The sequence below is a fragment of the Mustela putorius genome, unplaced genomic scaffold (genome assembly GCF_011764305.1).
Source record: "Mustela putorius furo isolate JIRA1106 unplaced genomic scaffold, ASM1176430v1.1 tig00000083_pilon_pilon_pilon, whole genome shotgun sequence".
In the NCBI taxonomy this organism is placed as follows: Eukaryota; Metazoa; Chordata; class Mammalia; order Carnivora; family Mustelidae; genus Mustela; species Mustela putorius.
In genome coordinates this window covers 11,595,907-11,613,941 of record NW_025421273.1, presented here as the reverse complement: position 1 = coordinate 11,613,941, position 18,035 = coordinate 11,595,907, and the positions used below count along the sequence as shown (strand labels likewise).

Below are 18,035 nucleotides of genomic sequence, written 5' to 3'. Positions count from 1 at the left end.
AACAGCTTCCCTCTTGATTGACCTTCCACATACACTACCATGTACGTTTCTATATTTTCAACTCTAAGTTGTATTTTGAGGGGCGCCCGGGCGACGCAGCCGGTGGAGCGCATGCCTTCGGCTCGGGTCATGATCCCAACGCCGCCAGATCGAGGCCCGCATCAGGCTCCCTGCTCCGCGGAAAGCGCGCTTCTCTTTCTGCCGCTCCCCATTCCCCATGCTCCTGCTCTCAAATAAATGAATAAACCTTTTTTTTTTTTTTAAAGTTGTGTTTTGAAAAACGGGATGTAGAGAAGTCGGCTTTTGCTTCGAGGCCCGGCGAGAGCTCGTGGATTGCGGGCTTTGCAAGACACCGCTCAACGCCGAAGCCGGTAAAGCGAGTCAGGACAGCCCAGCCAGATCCGCCCCAGACGCGACCCGCCAGCTCGGGGTCCCGCAGCCCGTCCGCTCCCGGGACCTGCCGGGGGCGCGTTCGTCGTAACCGGTCCTGGCGGCCCCGGGCTGCGGCCGTCCGTCCCTGAAAACGGCCTACTTAGAGAATGCGGGTCTGGGGAACTGGACGGCAGGACCGCGAATCCGCCCGCGCTGAAGCACGGGTCCTGGGACGCCGACCGCCGCAGCACTCCGGGCGCCAAATCCCGACCCGCCCCAAGACCCCCACCCCGGCCTGCGCATCCTGGCCCCGCCCCTGCGGCAGGGAGCCAACCAGCTCGCCCGCAGCGCGGGGCGCTAGGCCGGGGGGCGGGACAGCGCCCTGCTCAACTCCGCCCCATAATCCCTCCCCTCCAGGCCCGCCTCTTCCGACGCCGCGCCTGCGCAGACGGTCAAGCCACGCCCTGCCTCTGCCCCGTCTGCGCGCGCGCGGTGGCAGCGCTCCCGTGAGGCATTGCGAGACGCGGAATGCGGCGGCGGGCTTCTGAGGGATGCGAACGGAGCTTCCAAAGGTGAATGGCGCGGGCCTCTCCGTTCCGAGGCGTGGGGCTGTGGGAGCGGCGCCGATTTTTCTCTCCAGGCAACCCTGGGGACTCCTTTCAGGCGCGCGGGTACTTGCCCGCGCGGCACAGTCGGGGTCCGCAGGGCTTGGAGCTACAGGCGAGGGCGAGGAGTGCGAATGCAAGCGAGAGGTGGGCGTCGGCGGGGAGCGCGGCGCCCGGGAGAGTGAGTGGCCTTCCGGTGGGGGGTCGAGGCGGGGGCGGGGCAGGGTCGCGGGCGGGTCCTCTCGGGCGGGCGCGGGGTTCGAGGGCCGGCGGTCTGGTGCTCTTTGGGCGGGCGGGGCCGCCGGCGGCTGGTCTCGCGCGGCGGGGGCGGGGCCTGGGTGGGGGCGGGGCCGCGGGCGCCGGGGCCTGTGCGGCTGGGGTCTGCGGTTTACCTTTAATGCTGGGATGTGTTACTGACCTGCATCCGTGTCGCACGTGCGTCTGTGCGGCTGGCCACCGTCCGTGGGGCTCCTTTAGGGAGGTCATCGTGGTGGTTCGGCGGGGCGTTGGCTACAGACCCGCAAATGCCCATGTGTTTTTACCACGGGTGCTTAGTTCTCTGGGACTCGTGCCCTGGCGGGTACTTGGTGCTCGGGTTTGGGGTTATTTTGCTTTAGTTTTTTGTTCGGAAGTACAGTTGAGCTACACGGTTGTGTAGTTTTGGGTGCTCGGAATAGCGACCTGATACTTGTGCACCTTGCGAGACGGGTGTCGGCCCTCACCACACAGCGTGACAGTTTTCTTCTTTCGTTGAGTTTTAAGGTCATTGTGAGGGCGGTTCTTCACAGTCTTGAGCCCGCCGTTGGCTGCACTAGCTGGACCGTCTGTGGACATCGGTTCCTGTGCGAATGGCGGGTGCTCACTGAGTCGCCGGAGGTTAGCATCTTGTTGACTCTGCCTCGGGGACGTTACCTATTTGTTTTCTTATTTGGGAACGGCGGGTTGGGGGAAGAGGCTGCGAGCCACAGGCTGGCTTGGACTGTTTTAGACATATTTATTCTGAATTGAAGACTGAATGCATGAACTCATCTGCTCCGTAAGATACAATGTATTTTTAATGACTATCTTTGGAAAGACTTCTTGCTAAGCAGGTTTTCATTGTTTTAAAGTGTTCTCAGTAATATCTTAGTTTATTTTGTTTATCTTCATCAAACATTTCAGCTATAACTCCCTCTGGGTTAGATGGTTCCCAGATGTTGTCATATTTATCAGTATCGTCCATTTACAAATACAGTTATTTTATTTATGGTCTAATACTTGTTTTTCCTCCCCCAGGAGAAGTCAAATTCTAAAAATATTTTTTCCCTTCTCTATGGACTTAACATAAATTTAATATTGGGGTTTATTTTCTAACTGTCAACATAAATCCATATCCATCACAAAGAAATTGGGTATTTAAACCATGAGTTGTGGAAAAGAGTTTGTCGAAACATTAAAAAAAATCAATTATCCTAAAGCTGATACTCTTAATGGGGAAGATTTTGACTGGTTGTTTGAGACTGTTGAAGATGAATCATTTCTGAAGTGGTTTTGTGGGAATGTGAATGAACAGAATGTATTGTCTGAAGAAGAATTGGAAGCTTTTAGCATTCTTCAAAAATCAGGCAAGCCTATCCTAGAAGGAGCAGCATTAGATGAAGTTCTTAAAACCTGTAAGACTTCTGATTTGAAGACATCTGCCCTGGATGACAAAGTGCTAGATAAATTAGAGACTGAGGTTCAGATTCTGCAGAAATTAAAGAACCTAAAAATTCAGCGACGTAATAAATGCCAGTTAATGGCTTCCGTAACAAGCCACAGATCTCTGAGGTTAAATGCTAAAGAAGCAGCAGCCACTAAAAGGCTGAAGCAGAGTCAAGGAATTCTGAATGCTATGAATACTAAGATAAATAGTGAACTTCAGGCGCTTACTGATGGAGTTGCTAAATTGATGATGTTCTTCAGACATTCTAATTTGGATCAAGGGACAAACCCACTGGTGTTTTTATCTCAGTTTTCCTTGGAAAAATATCTAAGCCAGGAAGAGCAAAGCACAGCCGCGTTAACCTTATATACCAAAAAACAGTTCTTTCCCGGTATACACGAAGTAGTTGAAAGTTCAAATGAAGAAAATTTTCAACTGTTAGATATACAAGCACCATCTATTTGTGATAATCAAGAAATCCTTGGAGAGAGACGGCTAGAGATGGCAAGGTTGCAGCTAGCCTACATTTGTGCTCAACATGAGTTAATTCACTTGAAAGCTGGTAATTTAAGCATGAAGTCAAGGATACAGTGGGCAGAGGAGAATCTTCATAGCCTCTCTAGCAAGGTAAACATGAGAAATGAGACTGGATTCCTATAGTAATTATTGCTCATAATGGAAGATGTATTAATATTACAGTACTTTAGGAAGGAAGATGAAACAAGTACATTTGTAACAGAATGTAAGAAATTTAAGTTACATTTTCTTATTTTGTGTTTATTCAGTGCTTAGTTTTGATGTGTGTCAGTGTTTCATACAAATAGATATTCGTATCAGTGGAGGGCAAAAATAGTAATTATAACCCTATCGCAGTAGCTAATTTTAAACAAAGCACTTTTTCTGAATTTGAAATTGGTGTTGGTTCGGACTCAGAGGACACTGAAATTCCTCTCTTTCATGATGTTTGGGTAAAGAGCCTTGTTGCTTTGTTATGGGTATTCTGCCTTGTTTGCTCCTTGTTTGGTGCTGCTGAAGTCAGGGACCCAATTCAGTGGACTGAAACCCTGACTTTTTAGTTGAGAATGTACGGATGTAGTGCACATATCCAGCTGGACTCTTGGAAAGCTTGCTGCCTTGGTAATTTAACCCCTAGATAACTGAGTGAAAATATAGCTGAAACTGAATATGAGCACCAAGTTAGTTCATGTAACTGACACAGACTTTAGAATAATGTGTGAAGTTCTGTCACTCTTTACAAGTGCTAAAAATCAACTGACAGACTAGGAGAATAGCTACTGGGATACTTTTTTTTTTTTCCTTTTAAAGATTTTATTTATTTATTTGACAGATAGGGATCACAAGTAGGCAGAGAGAGACAGAGAAGCAGGCTCCCTGCTGAGCAGAGAGCCCATGCGGGTCTTGATTCCAGAACCATGACCTGAGCCAAAGGCAGAGGCTTTAACCCACTGAGACACCCAGGCACCCGATAGTTTTTGTTTTGAGAGAAACTTAGTGTACATATGCATTTGGTGATTTCTGCGCTACAGGGGGTGTGTTTTGGTAGCCATTACTGTATATATATGGTAGTAATAGTATTAAAACTTAGCAGTTTACTTTTGGCTTAACCTACGCTTTCCCTTTTTTAAGCTGTGATTTTGGCTTTTGTTAACATGAAATTAGTTTTTATTAGCACAATATCTGATAAACTAAAATGGAAGTAAAATTATGTTAAAACTTTCAACTTTATACTTCTTGGTTTAAATGTAATTGCTATTTCTGTGTAGGCTCTTGGCAAAGATAATTTGGATGCTAAAATTTCTAACTTGAAGAGTGAGATTCTGAAACTCGAAGAACAAATCTCTCATATAAAAGATAAAAATTTGCCTGCTGTGGTAAAAGAGAATGCCCAGTTATTGAATATGCCTGTTGTAAAGGGAGATTTTGATCTACAGATTGCTAAACAAGACTGTTATACCGCAAGACAAGAGTTAGTTTTAAATCAGTTGATAAAGCAAAAAGCCTCTTTTGAACTTCTACAGTTATCATATGAAATTGAATTGAGAAAGCACTGGGACATATATCGTCAACTTGAAAATTTGGTTCAAGAACTTAGTCAAAGTAATAGGATGCTCCACAAGCGATTAGAAATGCTAACAGATCCATTAGTATCTCAGCAGATAAATCCAAGGAATACCATTGATACCAAGGACTGTTCTACTCACAGGTGTGTATCTTTGTTTCTTTAGTCATTTTTTGTTTTTTGTGAAATACTGTAGAGAGTTTGAACTAATACTGTGGAAGTTTAAAACATTTTTCACTTTCTGTTTTTGGCCCTCTGTACTCTTCTTTCATTTTTCTCACATATGACTCGTTCATTTTGAATATTTTGCTCCCTTTTCCATTCATTTTAAATCTGGGAGTAGCTGTTTTAGAGCTGAGGTGGATGGGTTGGCGGAGTGACTGTACAAGGTTTTACTCACCTTTAGGCACCATTATTTAGATGCCTTATTTGAGATTGAGGCAGGAGTTTTAACTACAGGGAGTTTGAATACAGCTTGGTGTGTTGAATAGAAACACACCGGTATTGCTAGGCAGAGAACTGATTGCATTTAGAGAAGGTGTCAGCAGAGAGAAGAGGGGAAACTGACTTTGTTTTTGGTCAGGTGAATCTGTGAAAATGAATGCTCCCTCCCAGCCTCTTCTGGATGTCAAACCAGTTGATGGTATAGGGATACAAAAATTAGAGGACTAAAGTAGTCAAAGTCCTCAACAATCTGGATCTTACTCCTGATTTTTTTCGAGTTGTAGAGGAAAATCATCTATTCTTTTTGTTTTTAAGATTTTATTTGTTTGAGAGGGGGAGAGCAAGCACAAGCAGGGAAAGGGACAGAGGGAGAAGCAGACTCCCTGCTGAGCAGGGACCGGAATGTGGAGCCCAACGTGGGGCTGGATCCCAGGACCCTGGGATCAGAACCTGAGCGGAAGGCAGACACACAATCAGCAGGACCCTTGCTGAGCAGAGAGCCCAATGCAGGACTCGATCCCAGGACCCTGAGATCATGACATGAGCTGAAGGCAGAGGCTTAACCCACTGAGCCACCCAGGGGCCCAGTATTTTATTTTTCTTAAAGATGTTATTTATTTGAGAGAGAGCATGATAGGGACAGAGAGAGGAGGAAGCAGACTCCCCGCTGAGCAGGGAGCCCGATGCAGAACTGAATCCTGGGATCATGACCTGAGTGGAAGGCAGAAGCTTAACTGACTGAGCTACCCAGGTGCCCTGTAATGAGAGAGTATTTTAGCTGGAATGTTTTTGGTTGTTTGATTTAGCAGTAGACAGATTAATTTTTTTCCAGGTTAATATTTTTAATCTGTTACATATCCACAAAGATACCCAATACTCAATATAAAGATTATAATTTTGAAAATTGTACTGATTTGAGAATTTTCTCCTATAATTTTTATTTTCAAATTTTAGGCTTTATCAACTTTTAGAAGGAGAGAATAAGAAAAAAGAATTATTTATAACCCATGGAAACCTGGAGGAAGTGGCTGAGAAATTAAAAAAGGATGTTTCTTTAGTACAAGATCAGTTGGCAGTTTCTGCTCAAGAACATTGTTTCTTTCTGTCCAAACTGAATAATGATGTGGACATGCTTTGTGACACCTTATATCAAGGAGGAAATCAGCTTTTGCTTAGTGATCAGGTGGGTACTCACCATTGTAACCGAAGATGCTGTAAGAAAAAATATGCTTGTTGTAAAAGATGCTAAAGACAACGTTAACTTGAGGAAAATACTACCCCAGATCCTGTTGCCCTACTATAAAACTTATTTTTTTATATCCTATTGTTTGTTCACATATAAATATATTTTTCAGATTATTTTGATCAATGTACATAGAATTTTTTTTTTTTTAAAGATTTTATTTATTTATTTGACAGAGAGAGATCACAAGTAGGCAGAGAGGCAGGCAGAGAGAGAGGAGGAAGCAGGCTCCCTGCTGAGCAGACAGCCCAATGCGGGGCTCGATCCCAGGACCCTGAGATCATGACCCGAGATGAAGGCAGCAGCTTAACCCACTGAGCCACCCAGGCGCCCCTGTACATAGAATTTTTAAGAAGAAATTTTACGGGGCGCCTGGGTGGCTCAGTGGGTTAAAGCTTCTGCCTTTGGCTCAGGTCATGATCCCAGGGTCCTGGGATCGAGCCCCGCTCTCTGCTCAGCAGAGAGCCTGCTTCCCTTCCTCTCTCTGCCTGCTTCTCTGCCTACTTGTGGTCTCTGTCTGTCAAATAAATAAATAAAATCTTTAAAAAAAAAATTTTTTTTTTTACAATTTCAGACTTAAAAGGTTACATAATGTTTACACTAAAAATTTAAAGAAAAAATCAAACCACCCCTGTATTTTACCTGTCTCAACAATTAGAGGGCTTTTACCTTTGAAATGCTCTGTGACAGCTTGCTTCTCCTAATAGCATTTCTCTTCCTTCATCAAGGAGAACTACATCTAATTATATCATTTGCTTGCTTTTGTTTATACTTTTATTGCATATATATATTCTTAGATTGTATATATATATATATTTTTTTTTAAGATTTTATTTATTTATTTGACAGAGAGAGATCACAAGTAGGCAGAGAGGCAGGCAGAGAGAGAGAGAGGAGGAAGCTGGCTCCCTGCCAAGCAGAGAGCCCGATGCGGGACTCGATCCCAGGACCCTGAGATCATGACCTGAGCCAAAGGCAGCGGCTTAACCCACTGAGCCACCCAGGCGCCCAGATTGTATATATATTTTTAAATTCTGTTTATTTGAAAGAGAGCATCAGCGTGTGCATGAGTGGGGAGAGGGGTAGAGGGACAAGCAGACTCCCCACTGAGCAGAGAGCTTGGATGTGGGATGTGATCCCAGGATCCTGGGTTCATGACCTGAGCCGAAGTCAGGCACTTAACTAACTGAGCCACCAGGTGCCCTGCTAGACTGTATATTGTTTAGTTTTAGATGTTTTTGAAGTTTATGTATGTGGTTTCTTATATCTATTATTTACTAAGATGCTGAGTTTCATCCATGTTGCCATATGTAAAGCTCTAGTTCATTTATAGTTTTTTGTTGTTGTTGTTTTAATCTATTTATTTATTTGAGAGGGAGTGCACATGTGCACGGGGAAGGGTCAGAGGGAGAGAATCTAAAGCAGACTCCCTGCTGAGCTTGGTTGGGCTCCATCTCACAATCCATGAGATCACAGTGTCTAGACTCTTAACCAGCTGAGCCACCCAGGCACCCCTGTAGTTTTCTCTTTTATATAGTTAGTATTCCATTTTATGAAATCTGACAGTTTAATTATCTATGTTGACAGACATCTAAGTTATTTTCAGTTTTTGCTATTGTAGATTGTATTGCTGAAGATGACCTTCCTAGGTGTCTCCCAGCTGCACACGTGTGCACACGTGCACACTCACATTTTTTTCCATATAAGCAAATTGTCCCAGCGCCATTTATTGAGGTGTACAATAAAAATAAAATCCTTCTCTTTCTGGTGAAAAGAGCTGCTTGTGGAATAAAAGATTCTTAAGTGTTTTTTGCCTTCCTATCCTTGCGTTAGACACTATGGGCAGGGCCAGTTAAGTCTAAGAGTCTTTGGAGGACCCAGGTGATTCCTGTCTGGCATGTATTTCTATCCAGGAGCTCTTCCACTTCTGGACCATTCTGGTCTTATGATTGTTGGTGTACTGTGAGTCCTTGGCTTATTATGAAGGAGGTCTCCCATTTGATGTCCCATGTTCTGTAGACCTTGGACTGATTTTTCTCCCACTCATCTTGTGAATCTCAAGAATCGTAGGTCTGAAAAAAAAAAAAAAAAAAAGAATCGTAGGTCTGGGACACCTGGGTGGCTCAGTGGGTTAAGCCACTGCCTTCGGCTCGGGTCATGATCCCAGGGTCATGGTATCAAGTCCCATATCGGGCTCCTTGCTCAGCAGGGAGCCTGCTTCTCTTGCTGCCTCTGCCTGCTTGTGTGTACTTGCTTGCGTGCTCTCTCTCTCTCTCTCTCTCTCTCTGGCAAATAAATAAAATCTTTAAAAAAGAAAAAAAAAAAAAAAGAATCGTAGGTTCTGATTTTCCAAGATTGGCAGTTGCCCTAGAGTGAAGCTACTCCTAGACTTGCCTTAGCAATGTGGGATGTTTTATGGACTTAGAGCTCCTTTTCTTGTCTTGTTACTCTTCATTGATTTTAGGAAGCTTTTGTTTTGTTAATTTTAAAAAATATTTCATTTAGCCTTTTACATTTTTTTTAAAAGAAGTTTTATTTATTTATTAGACACAGAGATCATAAGTAGGCAGAGAGGCGGGAGGTGGGGAGGCAGGCTCCCTACTGAGCAGAGAGCCCGATGCAGGCCTTGATCCAAGGACTCTTGAGATAATGACCTGACCTGAAGGAAGAGGCTTAACCTACTGAGCCACCCAGGTGCCCTTTCACTTTTTTCTCATGGGAGGATTTGGATAACTTGCCCGCCTTTCCTTGGAACGGGAATGCTTGTGTTTAATTTTTTTAAATAAGGTTTTTATTGTGAAATACAGAAAATGTAAAATTATAGCTTTAACCATTTTTTTTAAAAAAAGATTTTATTTATTCACTTGACAGAGAGAGATTACAAGTAGGCAGAGAGGCAGGCAGAGAGAGAGGAGGAAGCAGGCTCCCTGCTGAGCAGAGAGCCGGATTTGGGGCTGGATCCCAGGACCCTGAGATCATGACCTGAGCCGAAGGCAGAGGCTTATCCCACTGAGCCACCCAGGTGCCCCAGCTTTAACCATTTTTAAGTGTACAGTTCGGGGGCATTAAGTACAAAAGTACATACACAATTCAGGGGCATTATGTACAAAAGTACATTCACATATTGCACAACCATGACCACTATGCGTTTTCATAGCTTTTTCATCATCCCAAATAGAAACATTAAACAGTAACTTTTCTCTCCTTCCTCCCCAGCCTTGATAACTTCTATTCTACTTTCTGTCTCAGTGAATTTCCCTACTCTAGATCCTAATTGTATGATTAAGTTTTATCCATGTTGTAGCATGTGTCAGAATTTTATTCCTTTTTTATGGCTCAGTAATACCCCATTGTTTGCATATAGTACATTTTGTTTATCTGTTTGTCTATTGATGGTCACTTGGGTTGTTTCCACATTTTGGCTGTTGTGAGTCCTTGATTTTGTTTCTTTTGAGTATATCCCTAGGAGTGTAATTGCTGGATCATTTGGTAATTCTGTATTTAATTTTGTGAGGAACTACCTAACTTACACAGTAGCTGTGTATCTAAGTTTAAAATTGTGGTGAATTATTATCCTGGTGGTTTGAATTACAGTGAATTGAACCATTTAGTATTACATAATGATCTTCTCTATTCTTAACTGCGCTTTTTGTCTTACCATTCTTTTATTACTAATATTTCTATGCCATCTTTTTTTGGTTAGTATTTGAAGGTATAAGATTTTCACCTTTATTTACACATCTTTTTTTAATTCTTCCTTTTTACTTAGAATTATGAAATAAACATTTTCCCTCTGAATAATTTTAATTACTAATATTATAGTAATTTTTGTAACCAGTCCACTGTTGAGTATTTTTTGGTAGTTTTCATTTTTTTGTTTGCTCTTGAATGCTATCACATATATCTTGTGTATATAGCTTTTTGTTGTTGAATCCTTAATTTGGATGAATTCTTGGAAGTAGGATGATTGAGTTTCTAAGGTATGTACTTTTTTTTTGGCATTTGTTGCGGACGTATTGCTTTTCCGAGGGGTCACACCTATTTTCCTTGTTACCAGCACTGTTTAAATGTCTACTAGAGACCATCGATCATATGGTATGCCATCATTTTTATGAATTGCTTAAAAAAAAAAATCTTTCTGTTAAATAGGCATGATACGTTTTTAAAGATTTTATTTATTTATTTATTATTTTATTATTATTTTTTTAAAGATTTTATTTATTTGACAGACAGGGATCACAAGTAGGCAGAGAGGCAGGCAGAGAGAGAGAGGAGAAAGCAGGTTCTCCGCTGAGCAGAGAGCCCGATGTGGGGCTCGATCCCAGGACCCTGGGATCATGACCTGAGCCGAAGGCAGAGGCTTTAACACACTGAGCCACCCAGGCGCCCCAAAGATTTTATTTATTTATTAGAACACACGAGAGCTAGAGAGAGCACAAGCAGGGGAAGGGGTAGAGGGAGGAGCAGGCTCCCCACTGAGCAGGGAGTCAGATGTAGCAATCGATCCTAGGGATCACAACCTGAGCTGAAGGCAGTCACTTAACCATCTGAGCCACCTAGGCATTCCCACACAATACTTTGTTATTGAGAATTTTTATTGAATACTTACTAGAAGATATCTTTTAGGTGTGGATAGATTTTTATCGTATCACTCTTGAATGTACACATTAAATGAAATATACACAGTTAAAATGGTTAGGGTGTTTCAAAGCTTCACACTTAACATGCAGTTCTTCTATATTTTTGGACTCAAAGTAGTTGTCTTTATTTTTCTATGCTATTCATTGAGAATATTGGTGTTAGCAGAAAAACTAATAATCCAATTTAAAAATTCTTTTAAAAATTCTTGAATAGAGCTTTCTCCAAAGAAGACATACAGACAGTCAACAGGTATCTGGATAGTTGCTCAGTGTCACCCATCATCAGAAAAATGCACATCAAAACTGCAATGAGGGGGCGCCTGGGTGGCTCCGTGGGTTAAAGCCTCTGCCTTTGGCTCAGGTCACGATCCCAGGGTCCTGGGATCGAGCCCCGCATGGGGCTCTCTGCTCTGTGGGGAGCCTGCTAACTCCTCTCTCTCTCTGCCTGCCTCTCTGCCTACTTGTGATCTCTGTCTGTAAAATAAATAAATAAAATCTTTAAAAAAAAAAAACTGCAATGAGGTATCACGTTATACCTGTTAAGAGTGGCTAATAGTAAAAAAGCAAAATTGGGGCACCTGGGTGGCTTAGTCGCTTAAGTGTCTGACACTTGGTTTTAGTGCAGGTCGGATCACATGGGTCCTGGGACTGCATCCAGCTGCTTGAGGTTTTGCTCCCTCTGCCCTTCCCTAGCTCACCAGCTTATCCATGTGTATGCACTTTGTCTTTCTCAAATAAATCTTAAAAAAAAAAAAAAAAGGCAAAATCAAAAAGTGTTGGTGAAAATGTGGAGAAATTAGAACCCTTGTACACTACTGGTAGCAGTCCAAAATGGTGCAGCCGCTGTGGAAAACAGTATGGAGTTTTCTCAAAAAAATTAATGATCCCTATGATCCAGGAATTGCACTTCTGGGTATTTAAACAGAAGAACTGAAATCAGGATCTTGAAGAATTATTAACATTCCTACATTCATTGTAATTATTCCTAATAGCCAGGTTATGGAAACAACTTAAATATCTACCAGTGGAGGAATGGATAAAGAAGATGTGATATATACACACAAAGTACTATTCAGCCTTAATAAATAGAAATCCTGTAATATGCGACAATATGGATGAACCTTGAGGAAATTATGCTGAATGAAATAAACCAGTCACAAGGACAAATAATGCATGATTCCAGTTACAGAGATATCTTAAATAGTCAAACTCAACAGAGGCAGAGGGTAGAACGATGGGATTGGAGGGGGAAACGGGTTGTTAACCAACAGATACAAAGCGTCAATTATGGAAGGTGCATGCATGCTCTAAAAAGTTGTGCCTGTAGTTAGCAGTACTGTTGTACTCTTATAAATCTGTTAAGGGGGAGATCTCATGTTAAATGTTTTTATCAAAATAATTTTTTTTAGTGTTGATAAAACATTTCTTACGAGTGGCTAATAATTACATGATGCTCTCGATTATAAATTGCTATGGGTTTCAGATATTTTAAAATGTGAAAGATTGCATCCTAGAATCACTATGGTGATTCACTATAATCTTATTGAGAGTCATCATTTAATGTTTTTCTCTAACCCAGTAAAATATAAAAATGTCTTCTGTATAAATTTTAATTTTCACTTTCGTTATTAATGAGGGATATTTTTCAGTATCTATAGGAATATTATTTTAGCAACTATTAAGATCTTTAGTAGTGAAACTGAAGGTGAGATTGAAGTTTCTCATTCAAGTTTACCAAGTTTTTCTTCAAGGGAACCACTTAATGTAAATATTACCTGATTTTGTTAAAGTGTAATTGCTCTCTGAAACTGGCATTTATGACTGGTGTAAAGCAGTCGTTCTTGGATTTGTTTATTAGAATCACCAGGGAGCCTGTTGGAGTTTGAGTAATTTAGTGTGGCGTGGGGTGCAGGCATTTGTATTCATAACAAATATCCCAGGTGATCCCCATGCTCGTGGACCACGGTGAGAAGATGCAAAAGGTTGAGATAGAGCTTTAGATTTTCTCTTTGGTGATAGTGGCTGGAAATTTACAGAAGTTGAATACATGATTAGAAAGCCATGGAAACTTGTTAATAAATAGCTTTTGGTGTTAGGAAGTGAGGCTGTATGTTAAATGTAAAGGGTCTGGCATGTCTAGGTTCTTTTTCTTCTTCTTCTTTTTTTTTTTTTAAAGATTTTATTTATTTCTTTGACAGACAGAGATCACAAGTAGGCAGAGAGGCAGGCAGAGAGAGAGGAGGAAGCAGGCTCCCTGCTGAGCAGAGAGCCCGATGCGGGACTCGATCCCAGGACCCTGAGATCATGACCTGAGCCGAAGGCAGCGGCTTAACCCACTGAGCCACCCAGGCGCCCCTCTTTTTCTTCTTCTTCTTATTTTTTTAAGATTTAGGGGTGCGTGGGTGTCTCATTCAGTTAAACATCTGTCTGCCTTTGGCTCAGGTCATGATCTTGGGGTCCGGGATTGAGTCCCACATCTGGCTTCCTGCTCAGTGGGGAATCTGCTTTTCCCCTCTTCCTCTTTCTCTGCCCCCTGCTTGTGCTCTCTCTTTTGCTCTCTCTCAAATAAATTAATATTAAAAAAATAGAAGATTTTGTTTACTCATTTGAGTTAGAGAGAGAGAGCATGAGCATAGGCGAGAGGCAGAGGGAGAGGGAGAAGCAGGCTCACTGCTGAGCCAGGAGTCTGCCAGAGGGTTAGATTCTAGGACCTAGAGATTATGACCTAAGCTGAAGGCAGATGCTTAACCATCTGAGTTACCCAGGCACCCCTTTTTTGTTTGTTTGTTTTAAAGATTTTATTTATTTGAGAGAGTGAGAGAGAGAGGACAGCAAGCAGGAGTTGGGACAGATGGAGAGGGAAAAGCAGTGGCGTGTTTAAGTTCTTAAGGAGGAGAATTACATGGCAAGTTGGGGTTGTTGAATGTTACATGTAATTCTATCTTCTGTAACACTGTGAAAAAAAGAAAAATGGGGATTTCTGTTGAGGTGATTCTTTTATCGGTAATTGCTTCAGTTCAAGACTTTCTCAGCACCACTTTTATCTAGCATAGACCAAGATTAGGCTAAAACAAGGTGCAGTCGATTAAGTGGAGTATAAACTCCATGAAGGAGATGGTGTTCTTCTATCAGTAGTCTCTCAAACAGTGCTTGGCACATGGTAGACTTCTGGTAATAGGCTGAATGCATGAATATGCACTACAGTGTACGTATCAGGGACTCTTCCGGGAGGAACAGTTTGCTTTGAATCCCTTAAAATTACCTATGGAAAGCTGTTGCAATTGATTTTACATAGAATTTATATTAAACTTGTGGATTTTTAGGGGCACTTGGATGGCTCAGTTGTTAGGCCCTGCCTTTGGCTCAGGTTATGAACCTGGGGTCCTAGGATCCAGTCCCACATTGGGCTCCCTGCTTGGTGGGGAGCCTACTTCTCCCACTTCCCCTGCTTGTGTTCCCTCTCTCGCTGTGTCTCTTTCTGTCAAATAAAAATCTTTAAAAAACCCTTTTAATTGAAGTTCATTTGTCATTAAAATCATGGGAGAAGCGGATGCCCTGCTGAGCAGGGAACCAGACTCAGGGCTCCATCCTAGGACCCTGAGATGAGATATGTCCTGAGCCAATAAAGACTGAGCCACCCAGGTGCCCCTATTGTTTGGATTCTTTGCCTGTAAATTACATTTTAAATTTATAATTGCTATTACAAATAGAGCTTTTATAGTAAAAGCATTTTTATTTTCTTTTTAGGAGTTAACAGAGCAGTTTCATCAAGTTGAGTCCCAACTGAATAAGCTAAATCATCTTCTTACTGATATTCTTGCTGATGTGAAGACAAAGAGAAAAATTCTGGCATCTAATAAACTGCATCAAATGGAAAGAGAATTATATGTATATTTTTTAAAAGATGAAGATTATCTGAAAGATATTGTGGAGAATTTAGAAAACCAGTCAAAGATTAAGGCTGTTGGTCTTCAAGATTGAAAATTACTAAGAACTGAATCTTTACTAAATATGCTATGTTTTAATGTTTTATATATTAGGAAAATAGATCTAATAAACCCTACCAATATTTTAAATTTGAGGGCAATGGAATATTTCATTTAATTCAAGTATCACATTGGTTTGTTTTTTTCTGTGTATAGTATGTTCAAAGTACCAGTGCCTTCTATGAATTGAACATTTGCTTGGTGGCATGGAGTTCTGGTAACTTTCTACTTACAGGGAAAGAATATTATTATATAATGTAAATATTTCTTAATAGAAATAGTTCTCTCTCTCCTTTATTATTTTTTTAGAAATAGGAATTTTCTACTGTTAAATATTTTAAACCTTTGTAGAACTTAGAATCAGCATTGTTAAACCTATGGACCTTAATATATGGAATAGCCAAGTCCCCTTGTATTTGGTTATAAAGTAAAACTCAGCCACTGAAATTGTAATTCCTGTAATTCTCTGCTGTAGACTTTGAGACTCTTTGCTCCTGTTTGTGCCCCAAAGAATGTCAGGTGTCCTTTGACCATTGTTCATTTTAGTAGCTGGGTCCTGGGGGCTCAGAATTTCTACAGGACCGATCTTAATAGTACTTGGAGTTCCATGTGACTTACTCATTTTGAAAATACCATACAAGTGGTTTCTTGGAGGATGTATAATGCTATTTTAATTAGTTTCTCTGGAGTGAAAATACTTAAGTCTTAGATTGTTTAGTTGGGATACAAATATATTATTTGGACAATTAGAAATTATTTTGAGTAGTATGAAATCATTTGAAGTAGCTTATTTATCCATTATAATATCAAATGCTTCTTGAGTACTTGATGTATATGTGGCCTGTGATACATACAATATAAGATTTATAGAGGAACAAGAAGCTAGAGTATTACCTTCAAGAATATTCCTAAAAAAAAAAAAAAAAAGAATATTCCTGCTCCAGAATATATTGCCTTTTTAATATGGAATGCCAGTCTAAAAGCTATGCATTTTAGGTGGTATTTGTGGAATTCTTTAATTATATCCATCAGAATATGGGTATACTTAGGTGACAGATAAGTCTTGATAATTTTTATAATCTTGAACAAAAATATCTTGCCAATTATAGTATTTTTACATTATTTAAAAATTTATATTTATTAAATCTAAATATGCATGAAAAATTTATAACATTTTGTCTAAGATTTTGGTATTAGCTCCTCATGGGCGACTTGTTCCTTTTTAAATTTTTTTCCTATTCTACAGTGGAATAGAGAATTTATTTCAATTTTTTCTTTTCTCCAGTAATGTGGAAAAATATGTCACCTGGTTTCCTGGCTCATGAAACAGCAAATTCTGTTCAGATTTGTGCCAGATAGGATAGATGTATGACCAGCTACGTGATGATTTGTACTGTCTCTTCCAGACCTTTACTGGCTCAGCCCAGGGGCCAGTAGAGTAGCATGCACAAGATGATGTCAGGTTGTGTGTCTATCAGATAAATTACCTCAGTCCATTAAATATTTTTATTTAATTAAATTTGATTAAAAATTAAAATAATTTTTCTGTAATTAGATTTGTATATTTGAAGATCATAATAGCCATTGGTTTCAGAACTCAGGAAGTAACATGAATAGGTTGCTTGCTTCAAAATTGTTTGACTAGAAAATGTATTCTTTGTTCCCTGTTTACCAGGATATTCCAGGTGAGCTTCTGTCTTGCTGCATTCTTACTTTTGTATCATTGATTATGGAGGCAACTGCTACCTATTTTCTGTGGTCATTATTAGAGTAATTTGTATGAGTGCCTCTGGCTGTAATGTGCTGCTTACTTTGAAGTCTCAAAATTAATATGTGGATGTTTATCTTATGTTTAGGATTTATGAAAATGGAAAATTATAAGGCATTTGTAGGCTTTGATCTCTGTGAGATACCACTCTCCAATGTTGCACAGAAGATCATGTCTGCTATGCATTCAGGTGATTTAGTGGAGTCTCAGAATTGGAGAGAGAATGAAAAGAGTGAGTAATTTTTCTAATCATATTTCTATCTTTTGTTACCTTGAATGTTAATTGTTTCTTAAGATTTGAAAAGGAAACAGCAGAATTGTTCTCAGGAACCTTCTATTGTGTAGGGAGGTTTTTGCTACAGACAAGTGGAGCCTGGGTCTTGGTTTATTCTCATTCTGTTATGACTGAGCATCTCACTAGAGTGCACATTCTCTCGGCCCTTACTGCTTTAAAATGGAAACACTGTCTTCCTTATCCCAGACATTCCTGTCAGACATTTCCTGAGAATCCGAGTCAGCTATTTCAGTAACCTCAGAAGAGCTAGGCTCTTTCACAGTGTCCCTTGCTTCGGCCCTAGGCTCTTGGGTCATTGATGCACATGGACGTAGTACTTCCTTGCTGTGTGTGGCAGATGGGAGAAGGGGGTTTGACTGTGTGTCTCTCTTACACTGCCCGAGAGCTATGAGCTCTCAGGTGTGTGTGTTTATGATGTCACATAGCAGTGGGGTGGGCGCACAAGTGTCACTGAGACTTTTGGAACACCAGTTCTTTGTTTTACTTGCAAAGCAGTTTGTTGTTGCTTGTGTCTTAATATTTAAGTCTGGGCCAATAATTTGTCATTTCTTTTCTGCATAGTAAGTTATACATGAGATATAATTGAGTGTGACAAAGTCATTGAAAGCATTGACAAATAAGTGCAAAAGCTGTGTAAGTGTAGTTTCTTGATTAAGATATAGTAGCACCAAACTTTGCGATCTGTTCGTATTCAGGCATCTGTTGTTCATGAGCCTCAAAATAGAAAGTCATTGGTAAATGAACTGCTAGGAAGTTTTGGATATGGACCACATACCTAGCAGTTGATAATGTTTTGGGGGGTGGGGGTGTGGGTAGCAAAGAAGATAAATATTTAAACATCGAGTTTTTTCCTTTATTCTGTATACTTTTGTAAAATAGCAGTGTGCACTTGACAGAGGTGGAAATGTACTTTCCTTT

General features: G+C 40.8%; 2 protein-coding genes across 2 annotated transcripts in view; both read left to right on the top strand.

The window, feature by feature from the left end:
* The first annotated feature begins 1,736 nt into the window (after positions 1-1,736).
* On the top strand, positions 1,737-15,149 carry HAUS3 (HAUS augmin like complex subunit 3). The gene is made up of 5 exons (XM_004772279.3): positions 1,737-1,853; positions 2,253-3,288; positions 4,446-4,885; positions 6,140-6,368; positions 14,816-15,149. The coding sequence occupies exons 2-5, from the start codon at positions 2,380-2,382 to the stop codon at positions 15,047-15,049; spliced, it is 1,812 nt and encodes a 603-aa protein (XP_004772336.1). The 5' UTR covers positions 1,737-1,853; positions 2,253-2,379; the 3' UTR covers positions 15,050-15,149.
* The window catches only part of POLN (DNA polymerase nu), a 156,925-nt gene continuing 140,626 nt past the window's right edge, over positions 1,737-18,035 (top strand). Inside the window, exons 1-2 of the mRNA XM_013045794.2 lie at positions 1,737-1,853; positions 16,911-17,054. Of these exons, the coding sequence (XP_012901248.1) occupies positions 16,916-17,054 (139 nt within the window). The 5' untranslated portion in view covers positions 1,737-1,853; positions 16,911-16,915. The remainder of the gene's footprint in view (positions 1,854-16,910; positions 17,055-18,035) is intronic.